General features: G+C 42.4%; 1 protein-coding gene across 1 annotated transcript in view; it reads right to left on the minus strand.

Moving 5' to 3' along the window:
- Positions 1-15,310, minus strand: part of LOC138358996 (uncharacterized) — a 53,208-nt gene that overhangs the window by 25,952 nt on the left and 11,946 nt on the right. The window contains exons 6-7 of the mRNA XM_069317486.1: positions 13,835-14,044; positions 12,493-12,618 (exon numbers count right to left, since the gene is read on the minus strand). Coding sequence (XP_069173587.1) covers positions 12,493-12,618; positions 13,835-14,044 — 336 coding nt within the window. The remainder of the gene's footprint in view (positions 1-12,492; positions 12,619-13,834; positions 14,045-15,310) is intronic.

Consider the following 15,310-nt stretch of genomic DNA (forward strand, 5'->3'; position numbering starts at 1 on the left):
ACTCGATTTCAATAAAGGACACTATGGGGAACTTTGAAAAACAGTTAATGAGTGTAATTAGACAGACTTGCTGCTAGGCAGAGGAGTAAATAATGAGATATATGGCAAATTTTGCAAAATATACGGCACACAAACATTCATACCCAAACAAAGCAAAATGCTAGGTAAGAACAAAGCAGTTGGCCCGTAGGGGAAAGGAGATACCCACAAGACTGGAATACAAGTCATTAACAAGCACACAAGTACTACACCACACAACAACCGCACTACTACCAGAACTGGACGAATCACTACCAAAACAACACATAGCACATCACTACCAAAACAACACAACACAACACAAGCATTGGCAAAGAATTATAGACCAGTTGCACTAACATCCCACATAATAAAATTATTTGAGAGTGATCAGGAGTCAGGTTACTAGTTTTATAGAGACCAATGACCTCCACAATCCAGGCCAACATGGATTTAGAGCAGGAAGATATTGAAATACCTCTTACAGCTATCTCTCATGTCCTCTACTTGTACAGTACAGCTACTTGACCATTACGACAAAATCACCGAGATATGAGATAATGATGACACTAACCTCATCTACTCAGACTCCAACCCACTCATATTAAATAATGATGTAAACAATAAATTAAAAAAAAATCCACTTATTAATGTCAACCAACAAACTCACACTAAACATAGAAAGGACCTACAACATCTAACTTGGGAGCAAATCAACAAATGCAATTCATCTACAGTTACACAATGTTAACATCAGAAATAAAAAAGATGGTAAGTTCCTTGGTCTATACTTAGATCTGCCCGAAACGCTATGAGTGCTAGTTGCTTTACAAGAATGTATAACTTCAAGTCATTGTACTCTCCCCCAATGTACCTTCTTGTATATAAAGAAAAAATAAATAAATAAACAAACACATAATAAATCAATACTTACTAAATTTTGTCTATTATGTAGCAAAGAAGCAGGTCTACGGAAGGCTTTTCTGTTGAGTTCGAAGCCCAGATTACTCGTGGTCTCTGAAATAAGTTAAGATTATAAGTATAAAATTTATAAAACCAAATAATAAATCCGGTATTGCTCAATTTCAGATGCAGACGTACGGAATGATATATCAGACTGTCAGCATGGTATTCGATCTGGAAGGTCCAGTGTAACGAATTTACTCAGTTTCTATGATCGAGCCACAGAGATCTATAAAGAATTCTGATCAAGAAAGAGATCTAGGGGTGGTTTTAGATAGAAAACTATAACCTGAGGATCATATTAAGAACATTCTGCGAGGGGCCTATGCTACACTTTTTAACTTTAGAATTGCTTTTAAATACATAGGTCAAAAAGTTTTAAAAGTTTTAAAAGTTTTTTAAACCTCTCGTGTATCATGAGTATGTTAAAGCTTCAGATGGTGCATTCAGATGATGAATATTACCTAGTTCCTTCATCTGGGAAGAATGAACACATATTGGTGCATTCGGATGATAAAAGCTAACTACTGTAGTTCAATTGATCAACAGACTGTATATCATATGCAGACTGTATGTGGATCTGCGGGCCACTCCAAACAACAGCCTGGTGGACCAAGCTCCACCAGGCCTAAAGCACAAAGTGATATAGATGTGATAGAGAAAAAAGGTCAAATGGAGGAGTAGGTCTGTATATTAAACAGCACCTCACGTGCACAGAGCTACTAAACTCAATGTGGTGGTAGAGTGGTGGGGGGGGGGAAACATTGCAGAAAAAAACAAAAATACAATTTGGTCAACAAAACAGCATTGTTTAAAATAGAAGACATGGGTTGACATTTTGGGGGTAAGGTAGGTTACATTGAGTTAATTAGTTAGTACTTAGTTTTTATCTTAAACTGGTTGGGAGAGGTACAGTGTTGCTGTGCTGGTGAAAGAACACCTAAAGGTAAATTAAATAATGATTGCGAATCCACAAGAAGTTGACATAATAGCGCTAGAGATCTGCAATCAGGATGATAAACTTTCCTTAAAGAATTTGACAAACACTTGCTGATAGGACGTGAAGTTAATGAAATGTATGTCAAGTTTTGTGAAATATATGATAAAAGCACAACAAAATTTGTACCAAAGGAGAGATGCAGAACTAGGAAAAGGGGTTTGTTCAACAGAAATTGCGAGAGGGCCTGAGACCCAAACACACACAAATGGAATCAATATATAGCAAGAGGCCAAACCCCCAAACATACAAGCGATGCAAAGATGCGAGAAACAGCAGCAGCAGTAAGGAGAGGGACTTAAGGACCATAAATAAAGTGTGAAAATAAACTCGAGTAAATTTTTTTAACTACTCTCGACAGTGAAGAAAAACAAATATTCAGACGATTTGTGTTAGAATCATTAATCTTACACTTTCGGTCATATTCAACAACACAAATACATACACACACATTCCTGTTGCTGTAGCAAGTGAAGAATTACACACACAGATCACAATAACGTGATGCATCAAATGAACAAATCCACAAGGGCCGTGACGAGGATTCGAACCTGCGTCCGGGAGCATCCCAGACACTGCCTTAATCGACTGAGCTACAACAGGGTAATAGGGTTGAAACCGAAGTTCTACTGAACTTACTGGATCCCATAGCCTCTCCGAGGCACAAACCAGGCTTTTACACAACCCCCCCCCCCTGCACCCGAGCTCAATTGTCAAAAGTGAAAAATTGGGTTTGTCTTCCGAATGCACCATATCGGTAAATTTTTTAATAATCTTTTAAAAATAGTAAATGCCACTATTTTTGCAAAATTATTACGAGATCTATTATTCTATAGAATAATGCATATAAATGCATATATGCATATAAATACAAAACAAGTAAATGTAAATAATTTTACCTTGCACCTAGATCCACCAAGCCTGTATGGCGCGCGTTTCAGTACTTCGGAAATCTAGAACTATCTTGAATCTCTAATCTGCAATGAAACAATACATATTATTGCACTTACCAAAACATGGATGAATGTAGAAAATACAGAACTATTAGCTGAATATCAAATAAATGGATTTAATCTATTTCACACAGATAGATATATTAGATATTATATTATATTCCTTTCCTCCCTAGAATCTGGATGTAGCAGGTGCTCAATTGTCAAAAGTGAAAAATTTGGTTTATTTAACATACACGCCATAGACCGGCTTGGGAAAAAAAAGTTCGTAAACCCAGGGGCCATAGACCGGCTATGAAAGAAAATTTAAGAAAACCCTGGGGCCATAGAACGGCTATTTAATCCCCTTGAACGGACCTGTGCATGGACCACTGAGGCATCGAAAAAAAACACGGGCCATAGACCGGCTTGGGAAAAAAAAGTTTGTAAAACCCAGGGGCCATAGACCGGCTATTTAATCCCCTTGAACGGACATGTGCATGGACCACTGAGGCATCGAAAAAAAACACGGGCCATAGACCGGCTTGGGAAAAAAAAGTTTGTAAAACCCAGGGGCCATAGACCGGCTTGGGAAAAAAAAGTTCGTAAAACCCAGGGGCCATAGACCGGCTATGAAAGAAAATTTGAGAAAACCCTGGGGCCATAGAGCGGCTATTTAATCCCCTTGAACGGACCTGTGCATGGACCACTGAGGCATAAAAAAAAAACACGGGCCATAGACCAGCTTGGGAAAAAAAAGTTCGTAAAACCTATGGGCCATAGACCGGCTATTTAATCCCCTTGAACGGACATGTGCATGGACCACTGAGGCATCGAAAAAAAACACGGGCCATAGACCGGCTTGGGAAAAAAAAGTTCGTAAAACCCAGGGGCCATAGACCGGCTATGAAAGAAAATTTGAGAAAACCCTGGGGCCATAGAACGGCTATTTAATCCCCTTGAACGGACCTGTGCATGGACCACTGAGGCATCAAAAAAAAAACACGGGCCATAGACCGGCTTGGGAAAAAAAAGCTAGGTTAGGCTAGGTAAAAAAGAAAGGAGCTAGGTTAGACTATGTATGTTTAAATCTCTGATTTAAACAGAGCCAGTGTTCAGTCAAATAACTGAATTTATCAAATCTTATCCTTGTATAATATACAAGCTGATGTGAGATCCCTGTCTACAGGTGGACTGGAACTTCTATCAACTAATCCATACATCAAACCTGTCCCTTACAGCCCACAATCTATCATTAGGAAAACCATGTGAGAAATTTTTAAGGAATTCTGATAAAGAAAGAGATCTAGGGGTGGTTCTAAATAGAAAACTATCACCTGAGGACCACATAAAGAACATTGTGTGAGGAGCCTATGCCATGCATTCCAACTTCAGAATTGCTTTTAAATACATGGATGGCGAAATACTAAAGAAATTGTTCACCACTTTTGCTAGTCCAAAGCTAGAATATGCAGCAGTTGTGGGGTGCCCTTATTGTGTGCCCATATTGGGGTGCCATCACATTTAAACCAACCAAGCCCACAAATACGTCAACATGGACCAGCATTACACAGTCTAACATACTCTGTCAGATGTAACAACTAAATTTGTGAATTCAAGACCTAATCTATTGCATAATACACTGTTAGTACGAGAAAAACATTACTTACATTCGTAGCCGTGTTTTAAAATGGCGGCGGTCTTGTACTGACGCTCCAAACTGTGTGTTCGTTTGCGTATGATGAACGTGTGACAATTTACTACAACAATTATTTAATTATTCTTATTCTTTATTTTACTATTTTTAGGGTACATGAAATTTCAAACTTATTTGCACACAATAATATAATTGCATTGTCATAACCTTTATATATTACGGAAAATACGATGACATGAACGAAGTCAAAGTGAAGTTGAAGTCAAAGTCATTCGCCGAACGTATTAGTCATTTTTTTTCTCCCAAACGATAGGGGATAACAAATCCACAGAGAATATAAGTGTAAAGTCAATTTTATTCAGGAAAGTACATACATAGTTGATTTACAAACATAATGTTGTATTTATAGATAGAGCTAGTGCATACAATACCTAAAGCCAATATAGTAGGCATATAGCATTTCAGGCAACCGGGCAGTATATATAGACCCCTTACTCAAATCTCTGAATATGTTAGATATTAAGTCCCTGCACATACTCTCATGTGTATTTTATATATATAAAACGCTGCACTGTAATGTCAATCCTGACCCTAAAAGCTTCCTAGAAGGTTGTAACAGATCCCATGAGCACCACACCAGAAACAAATACCTGTAGGTGTGTACTGGTGCCTTATAGTGTGTACTCGTACCTTATGGTGTGTACTGGGGCCTTATGGTGTATACTGGTGCTTTATGGTGTGTACTGGTGCCTTATGGTGTGTTCTAGTGCCTTATGGTGCGTACTGGTGCCGTATGGAGTGTACTGGTGCCTTATGGTGTGTACTGGTGCATTATTGTGTGTACTGGTGCCTTATTGTGTACTGGTGCATTGTGGTGTGTACTGGTACATTGTGGTGTGTACTGGTGCATTATGGTGTGTACTGGTGCATTATGGTGTGTACTGGTGCCTTATGGTGTGTGTTCTGGTGCCTTATGGTGTGTACTGGTGCCATATGATGTGTACTGGTGCATTATGGTGTGTACTGGTGCCTTATGGTGTGTACTGGTGCCTTATGGCGTGTACTGGTGCCTTATAGTGTGTACTGGTGCATTATGGTGTGTACTGGTGCCTTATGGTGTGCACTTGTACCTTATTGTGTATACTGGTGCCTTATGGTGTGTACTGGTTCCTTATGGTGTGTACTGGGGCTTTATTGTGTGTACTGGTGCTTTATGGTGTGTACTGGTGCCTTATGGTGTGTTCTGGTGCCGTATGGTGCGTACTGGTGCCTTATGGTGTGTACTGGTGTCTTATGGTGTGTAATGGTGCCTTATGGTGTGTACTGGTGCCTTATGGTATATACTGGTGCCTTATAGTGTGTACTGGTTCCTTATGGTGTGTACTTGGGCCTTATGGTGTGTACTGGTGCTTTATGGTGTGTACTGGTGCCTTATGGTGTGTTCTAGTGCCTTATGGTATGTACTGGTGCCTTATGGTTTGTACTGGTGTCTTATGGTTTGTACTGGTGCCTTATGGTGTGTACTGGTGCCTTATGGTATGTACTGGTACCTTATGGTGTGTACTGGTACCTTTTGGTGTGTACTGGTGCCTTATGGTGTGTACTGGTGCCTTATGGCGTGTACTGGTGCCTTATAGTGTGTACTGGTGCATTATGGTGTGTACTGGTGCCTTATGGTGTGCACTTGTACCTTATTGTGTATACTGGTGCCTTATGGTGTGTACTGGTTCCTTATGGTGTGTACTGGGGCTTTATTGTGTGTACTGGTGCTTTATGGTGTGTACTGGTGCCTTATGGTGTGTTCTGGTGCCGTATGGTGCGTACTGGTGCCTTATGGTGTGTACTGGTGTCTTATGGTGTGTAATGGTGCCTTATGGTGTGTACTGGTGCCTTATGGTATATACTGGTGCCTTATAGTGTGTACTGGTTCCTTATGGTGTGTACTTGGGCCTTATGGTGTGTACTGGTGCTTTATGGTGTGTACTGGTGCCTTATGGTGTGTTCTAGTGCCTTATGGTATGTACTGGTGCCTTATGGTTTGTACTGGTGTCTTATGGTTTGTACTGGTGCCTTATGGTGTGTACTGGTGCCTTATGGTATGTACTGGTACCTTATGGTGTGTACTGGTACCTTTTGGTGTGTACTGGTGCCTTATGGTGTGTACTGGTGCCTTATGGTGTGTACTGGTGCCGTATGGTGTGTACTGGTGCCTTATGGTGTGTACTGGTGCCTTATGGTATGTACTGGTGCCTTATAGTGTGTACTGGTGCCTTATGGTGTGTTCTGGTGCCTTATGGTGTGTGTTCTGGTGCCTTATGGTGTGTACTGGTGCCTTATGGCGTGTACTGGTGCCTTATAGTGTGTACTGGTACCTTATTGTGTGTACTGGTGCATTATGGTGTGTACTGCACACTTTAGTGCGCGCGGCACTAGCTGGAAAAACAAGCGGGTTGTGCACGCGTTCTGGGCGCTCAAGCGTAAACACAAAAAAGTTTATAATCTTTTCACGCTCCTAACCTCAATTCTCGAGCTACGTTTTTCATTTTGGTATCAATGCGTTGGCAATAAAATTCTCTACAAGATCATATGCATAAAATGTCACCGAAGCATTTGGTATCCCACCACGAAGTAAATAAACACGAAGATGACTCGCCGTGACACCCAAACAGGAAGTAAATGTTCATACTCTTTCGTTTGTTGCCAGGCTCACAGTCATCCTACAGCGCTCATTTTGATATCACTGAACTCACAATAAAATTCCCCACCCAGACATATGCCTATCAATGTCTAATTATGGTATCGGGTGACCCGCACGAGTGTGGGAACTGGGGAAGCGTTAGCCGTGATTTCAGCAGGGACGACACTGGTGTGATGCAGCGCTTTGAATGTTTATACTTATTTCACTGTCCTGACATTATTTCTGGAGCTACGTATTTCATTTTTATAGCAATGTGTTTGCAATAGAAAGTTCTATAAGAACATGGGTAGAGTTGGCCAACACAGCGTCAAATAAATTTGCGGAGAATAAAATCTTACGCGTGTTTGTACCCGTGAGCGTCAAATTTTTTACTTTGCTCATGTTTTTCAAGTTTATACTTGTTTCACACCGTTTTTTTTTTGTATAGTGTTCGGAATAAAATTCCCTACACAGACATATGCATATCAAATACAATTCCTTGGAATTCACAGCTGTAGAGATGACGGAAAACACACAAACGCAACCCGCTCTTGACACTCCAACTCACACCCGCAACACCCACAAAAAAAGTTTATCTTGTTTCGTGTATACTTACTTTAGTTTTCGTGCTACAGTTCTCATTTAGGTATCAAAATATTCATAAGAAAATAGACTACAATACTGAAACAATCTAAGACAATTATGTGTACTTACCAAAGCAAAGACGATTGTAGTAAAATAAGTTGAGCATTTTATCTCCACTCCACCTCCTTCAGGTACTGATTCCTGAAGTTGCTCAACACATGTTCCTAGGTGGAGTGAAGCTGATGTAGGTGGTTATTTCTTGTCCACCCAATACACCCTTTTCCTGTGATAAGTGGTGTAACAAGGTATGACGCAAAGTGGAACATCGCATGTCTTGCACGCTATACCAGTTTCCTTCCTGATACCCGACTTTGAACACACTTCACACCTGCGACGTTTGGGGATTTTTACCAGCACATGTTTCAATTTATAGTTCAGGCGAGTCTCTGCTATAACAACACGTCGCTGTTGTCTCTGGGTTGGCAATAAACTACTGTCTGAATCGTCGCTCTCACTATTGTTTTCAAACACTAATGTGGAATATGAATTATCTTCATCAGATTCAGCTTCAGCATTAGGTGTAGACGTGAAGAGAGGGCGCCTTACACCCGACGGGCCAGGTGTTGACGGGTCAGCAGCAGGATACACAGGACCAGTGTCATGATTTATGTCTGGAGCATGAACTAGATGTGGAGATGGTGTAGTTGTTGCAGGCCACTCTGCCTTGTCAAATTTCAATAAAGACCAAATAGCAACTTCATGGAACTAGAGCAGAGTTAGTTTCCTTCGATCATCTGTGTTGGCCTTGTACAATGCATAAGCGTTTTGCAATGCCATTTGCAAGAAATAAAATGTTATTTTCTTGGTCCACTTGTGACATTTCCTGGCGAAATGGTAATACTTTACCATTTGATCAAAGTGGTCAACACCCTTCATGAACTTATTGTAGTCAACAATTGCCTGTGGTTTGTTCACCACAACCTGCTGTAGTCTTACTGTTCCATCTGCCCTGCGAACTCGTTTTCTTTTCTGAACTTTCTTTGTGTCTGCATTGTGTAGGTTGGGCGAGGGGAGAGCCGAGGGGAGGGAGATCCGATTGCTCCACGTGACAACAAAACAATGGGCCTGTCACGTGACCCAGTAGGCCGACGTGACTTGCGGCCTACCCGAGAAAACAGGAATTTCATGGCGCGGAGTTTGAAACAAACCCCAAGTAAATCGGATTTAAACTGGATTTTTTACAAATATTTTAAACCGCACCGTAAATTTACGTCGTGATCCGACAAGCGGTTAGGGAAAACGCCCGTAATTCCAAGTCGAAAATCCAGGAAAGTGTTAATTTAGAACCTGTACTTGAGGTCGATCTCGAACCCATTGTTGATGTGATGACTTATATTGAATTTAGTAACTAGCTCATCAAGATTGTAACTTGCTTAGCTAAATGAATTGTGGGGTTCAGTCCCTGAGCCCATTATGTGCCTCTGTAACCCTTTCCACAACCGCCCACAAGATGGGTATGGGGTGCATAATGGGGTGGGGTGTCTTGGCCAAACGTGCCACATCAAAACCACAAGTTGACATTGAATGTGAATTAACAATGAGACAAGTAAGATTTATACTAATACATTTATACTAACTCTGTTGAGCGTTGACCATTTATACATCAAATCTGTTGATGTGAGCACTTTAGTTTAGTCTGCCGTTTAAAGAAGAAAAGAGCATATCAATGGTATATCACAGAAAACGAATTTATCATAAACTCATGTATTTGTCTTATCATATTGAACTGCATTCATATTTTTAATATATAACAATATGAATATACAAATTTCTGTAAATCCCTTACCATGTTGGAATCTGTGGAAATGAATGAGCAAATGTGCTGGCTGAAGGCGCTGAAGGAAACCACATTGGTTTCATTTTGGATACAAATGTCCATGGAGATTCAAAATGGAAACTAATTATATAGTTGAACCTGCAGAGAGGAGTTTAAGAATCTGTGTTGAGACTGATGGACACAGCCTTCACAATTATACTTCAGAGAATGTAAACATCTAAGAGTCATTAGAAATATGTGTAGAATAATAAACCCTACATTGTTTGAGTTAGGGAAAACACCATTTGTGATATATAGATACTATAGCTGTTCCTAAAGATTCACCCATTTTGCACCAGCAAGATAACATATAAGATTTTAAGAGTTGACGAATGTTAATATTCTTGTTTGATAAACTGTGAACTTCAGACATAGTTAATAAGAACATTCCAATTATAACACAACAAAAAGTTTTCAGAATCTTTAACACCACTTTCCAGCAACTTATATAATTTATATAAATTATTTTAGGGAATAATACATAAATTATATATTTAAACATGATATAGTGTTTAGTGGAATGCATAAGGAGTCAAATTGTGTTAAAAATAGCGATTTTTAGAAAATTTGGAAAACTACTTTTTTCTGTTCAAATTATAACTAAATGGATTTTAAAGGTTTTACTCAGCCAATATATATCATTCACAATTTATTAATGAATTTTACAAAAAAACACCATAAATTTTATATTTAAACATGTAAAAACTATTTGTGTTACATTTGGAAGAAAATAATTGTAGAAAAACAATTTATAATTAAACCTTTGTGTTTGGATTTTTTGAGTAAAAGTTTCTCAAAGGCTCTCCTGCACCATTCTCAATGCAAATCATTCCCACACCTATGGGAAGAGATAGGCGAACGTTGTGTAGATGATTTGTGTTTGCTAGGATGTGCCTCACTGATGAACTGCAACTCAACTACAACAGCCACGGGTGCCTCACTGATGGACTGCAACACACCTGCAACAGCCACATGTGCTTTACTGATGGATGGCAACACATCTGCAGCAGTCACATGTGCCTCACTGATGAACTGCAACACACCTGCAGCAGCCACCTGTGCCTCACAGATTAACTGCAACACACCTGCAACAGCCACATGTGCCTCAGTGATGGACTGCAACACACCTGCAACAAACAATAGTGCCTCACTGATGAACTCCAACACACTTGCTACAGCCACATGTGTCTCACTGATGGACTGCAACACACCTGCAACAGCCACATGTGCCTCACTGATGGACTGCAACACATCTACAACACCCACATGTGCCTCACTGATGAACTGCAACTCACCTACAACAGCCACGTGTGCCTCACTGATGGACTGCAACAGCCACATATGCTTTACTGATGGATGGCAACACATCTGCAGCAGCCACATGTGCCTCACTGATGGACTGCAACACACCTGCAACAGCCACATGTGCCTCACTGATGGACTGCAACACACCTGCAGCAGCCACATGTGCCTCACTGATGGACTGCAACACATCTGCAGCAGCCACTTTGTTGTAATCCACACGTTAGTAGGAATTATTAGCTAGAGGAGCATTACTACAACACTTAACGAATGATGATTGGAAGTACATGTAAATAGACAGACTATGGATCACATATCTAAGAAAGGTCAATGGATTAAGACCGAAGCTGTTTAGCCAAATTAATAATTCCTGGAAAGAGGAATTATTCTTCGTCAGGCTTCTAGGATCAAGGTTACCGCTCTGGGGATAAGGTTAATCGGATTATACCTTCCTCGAGAGGCGTGGTGAAATGTTTGAGGCCATGGTTGGCTGGAGTCAGTCTGATTGTGGGAGTTGAACTGGCAAGTCCTCTGGATCCCCGTTTGCTGCAGCAACGAAGCGTACCAGACAGCTATGCGAGAACCTGATGTGATCTTAGTGACCAAGTTAAGTCTGCAGTATGTGAGTATTGAATGTAAGACTAACCGGGTGTGGAGCGTTGTAGTAATCATTCCGTATTAGGGACTTAGGGGGAAGTTACGAGTGTGGGTGGTGATCGCGGAGGTCAAGTGGTCTATGGGTATTGGAAGTGTATTGACCTAATAGAGTATGTTAATATATTATTATTTGTCAGAGTCTATTCTTTGTAATTAAATGACAAAACACGACGACGTTTAAATACCTTCCATATGTTCATTCATTGTGTTCCAGTACAAACCTAGTGGTACGCCTCAAGGGTCTGGTGTGTGTAGGAGTACACGGTGGTAGTAACGGTTGTTGAGGCAAGGTGTTATGTGTTGTGTAATCGCTGTGTTCGGAATGAACCGGGGTTCAGCGTCACGACAACATGTGCCTCACTGATGAACTGCAACACACCTGCAGCAGCCACCTGTGCCTCACAGATTAACTGCAAAACACCTGCAACAGCCACATGTGCCTCAGTGATGGACTGCAACAAACACAAGTGCCTCACTGATGAACTGCAACAGACCTGCTACAGCCACATGTGCCTCACTGATGGACTGCAACACACCTGCAACAGCCACATGTACCTCACTGATGGACTGCAACACCTGCAGCAGCCACATGTGCCTCACTGATGGACTGCATTACACCTGCAACAGCCACATGTACCTCACTGATGGACTGCAACACATCTGCAGCAGCCACATGTGTCGCTCTGATGGACTGCAACACACCTGCAACAGCCACATATGCCTCACTGATGGACTGCAACACACCTGCAACAGCCACATGTGCCTCACTGATGAACTGCAGAACACCTGCAGCAGCCACCTGTGCAACACTGATGGACTGCAACACACCTGCAACAGCCACATGTGCCTCATTGATGGACTGCAACACACCTGCAACAGCCGCATGTGCCCCACTGATGAATTGCAACAAACCTGCAGCAGCCACCTGTGCCTCACTGATGAACTGCAACACACCTGCAACAGCCACATGTGCTTCACTGATGAACTGAATCACACCTGCACCAGCCACATTTACCTCACTGATGGACTGCAACACACTTGCAACAGCTACATGTGCCTCACTGATGGACTGCAACACACCTGCAACAGCCACATGTGCCTCACTGATGGACTGCAACACATCTGCAGCAGCCACATGTGCCTCACTGATGAACTGCAACACACCTGCAGCAGCCACCTGTGCCTCACAGATTAACTGCAACACACCTGCAACAGCCACATGTGCCTCAATGATGGATTGCAACACACCTGCAACTAACACAAGTGCCTCACTGATGAACTGCAACACACCTGCTACAGCCACATGTGCCTTACTGATGGACTGCAACACACCTGCAACAGCCACATGTACCTCACTGATGGACTGCAACACCAGCACCAGCCACATGTGCCTCACTGATGGACTGCATTACACCTGCAACAGCCACATGTACCTCACTGATGGACTGCAACACATCTGCAGCAGCCACATGTGTCTCTCTGATGGACTGCAACACACCTGCAACAGCCACATATGCATCACTGATGGACTGCAACACACCTGCAACAGCCACATGTGCCTCACTGATGAACTGCAACACACCTGCAGCAGCCACCTGTGCCTCTCTGATGGACTGCAACACACCTGCAACAGCCACATGTGCCTCATTGATGGACTGCAACACACATGCAACAGCCGCATGTGCCCTACTGATGAATTGCAACAAACCTGCAGCAGCCACCTGTGCCTCACTGATGAACTGCAACACACCTGCAACAGCCACATGTTCTTCACTGATGAACTGCAACACACCTGCACCAGCTACATTTACCTCACTGATGGACTGCAACACACTTGCAACAGCCAAATGTGCCTCACTGATGGACTGCACCACACCTGCAACAGCCACATGTGCCTCACTGATGGACTGCAACACACCTACAACAGCCACATGTGCCTCACTGATGAACTGCAACTCAACTACAACAGCCACGGGTGCCTCACTGATGGACTGCAACACACCTGCAACAGCCACATGTGCTTTACTGATGGATGGCAACACATCTGCAGCAGTCACATGTGCCTCACTGATGAACTGCAACACACCTGCAGCAGCCACCTGTGCCTCACAGATTAACTGCAACACACCTGCAACAGCCACATGTGCCTCAGTGATGGACTGCAACACACCTGCAACAAACAATAGTGCCTCACTGATGAACTCCAACACACTTGCTACAGCCACATGTGTCTCACTGATGGACTGCAACACACCTGCAACAGCCACATGTGCCTCACTGATGGACTGCAACACATCTACAACACCCACATGTGCCTCACTGATGAACTGCAACTCACCTACAACAGCCACGTGTGCCTCACTGATGGACTGCAACACACCTGCAACAGCCACCTATGCTTTACTGATGGATGGCAACACATCTGCAGCAGACACATGTGCCTCACTGATGGACTGCAACACACCTGCAACAGCCGCATGTGCCTCACTGATGGACTGCAACACACCTGCAGCAGCCACATGTGCCTCACTGATGGACTGCAACACATCTGCAGAAGCCACTTTGTTGTAATCCACACGTTAGTAGGAATTATTAGCTAGAGGAGCATTACTACAACACTTAACGAATGATGATTGGAAGTACATGTAAATAGACAGACTATGGATCACATATCTAAGAAAGGTCAATGGATTAAGACCGAAGCTGTTTGGCCAAATTAATAATTCCTGGAAAGAGGAATTATTCTTCGTCAGGCTTCTAGGATCAAGGTTACCGCTCTAGGGATAAGGTTAATCGGATTATACCTTCCTCGAGAGGCGTGGTGAAATGTTTGAGGCCATGGTTGGCTGGAGTCAGTCTGATTGTGGGAGTTGAACTGGCAAGTCCTCTGGATCCCCGTTTGCTGCAGCAACGAAGCGTACCAGACAGCTATGCGAGAACCTGATGTGATCTTAGTGACCAAGTTAAGTCTGCAGTATGTGAGTATTGAATGTAAGACTAACCAGGTGTGGAGCGTTGTAGTAATCATTCCGTATTAGGGACTTAGGCGGAAGTTACAAGTGTGGGTGGTGATCGCGGAGGTCAAGTGGTCTATGGGTATTGGAAGTGTATTGACCTAATAGAGTATGTTAATATATTATTATTTGTCAGAGTCTATTCTTTGTAATTAAATGACAAAACACGACGGCCTTTAAATACCTTCCATATGTTCATTCATTGTGTTCCAGTACAAACCTAGTGGTACGCCTCAAGGGTCTAGTGTGTGTAGGAGTACACGGTGGTAGTAACGGTTGCTGAGGCAAGGTGTTATGTGTTGTGTAATCGCTGTGTTCGGAATGAACCGGGGTTCAGCTTCACGACATATTTGGTGGCAGCGCAAACAGGTTTTGGAACACTTTGAGAGATGAAGGAAGTGTGGTTCTGGTTTAGTTGGTGAGGGAATGTTCGGGAAATGGTAGACGTCGGGTTGTGGTGAGAATGGTGGTTACTAGACGGAGGAAAGAAGGGTCAGGTGAGACCAGGTCAGAGGAGTTAGTTAATTAAAGGGACTAGGCTATTGCGGGTCACATGTGGGGTTTATTTCTTTCTTTCCAGATTACCGCAACGAGAGACGGCTAAGAGGCAAGTCTGGACCACTGAAGCATCG

The sequence above is a fragment of the Procambarus clarkii genome, chromosome 88 (genome assembly GCF_040958095.1).
Source record: "Procambarus clarkii isolate CNS0578487 chromosome 88, FALCON_Pclarkii_2.0, whole genome shotgun sequence".
NCBI classification, from domain to species: Eukaryota; Metazoa; Arthropoda; class Malacostraca; order Decapoda; family Cambaridae; genus Procambarus; species Procambarus clarkii.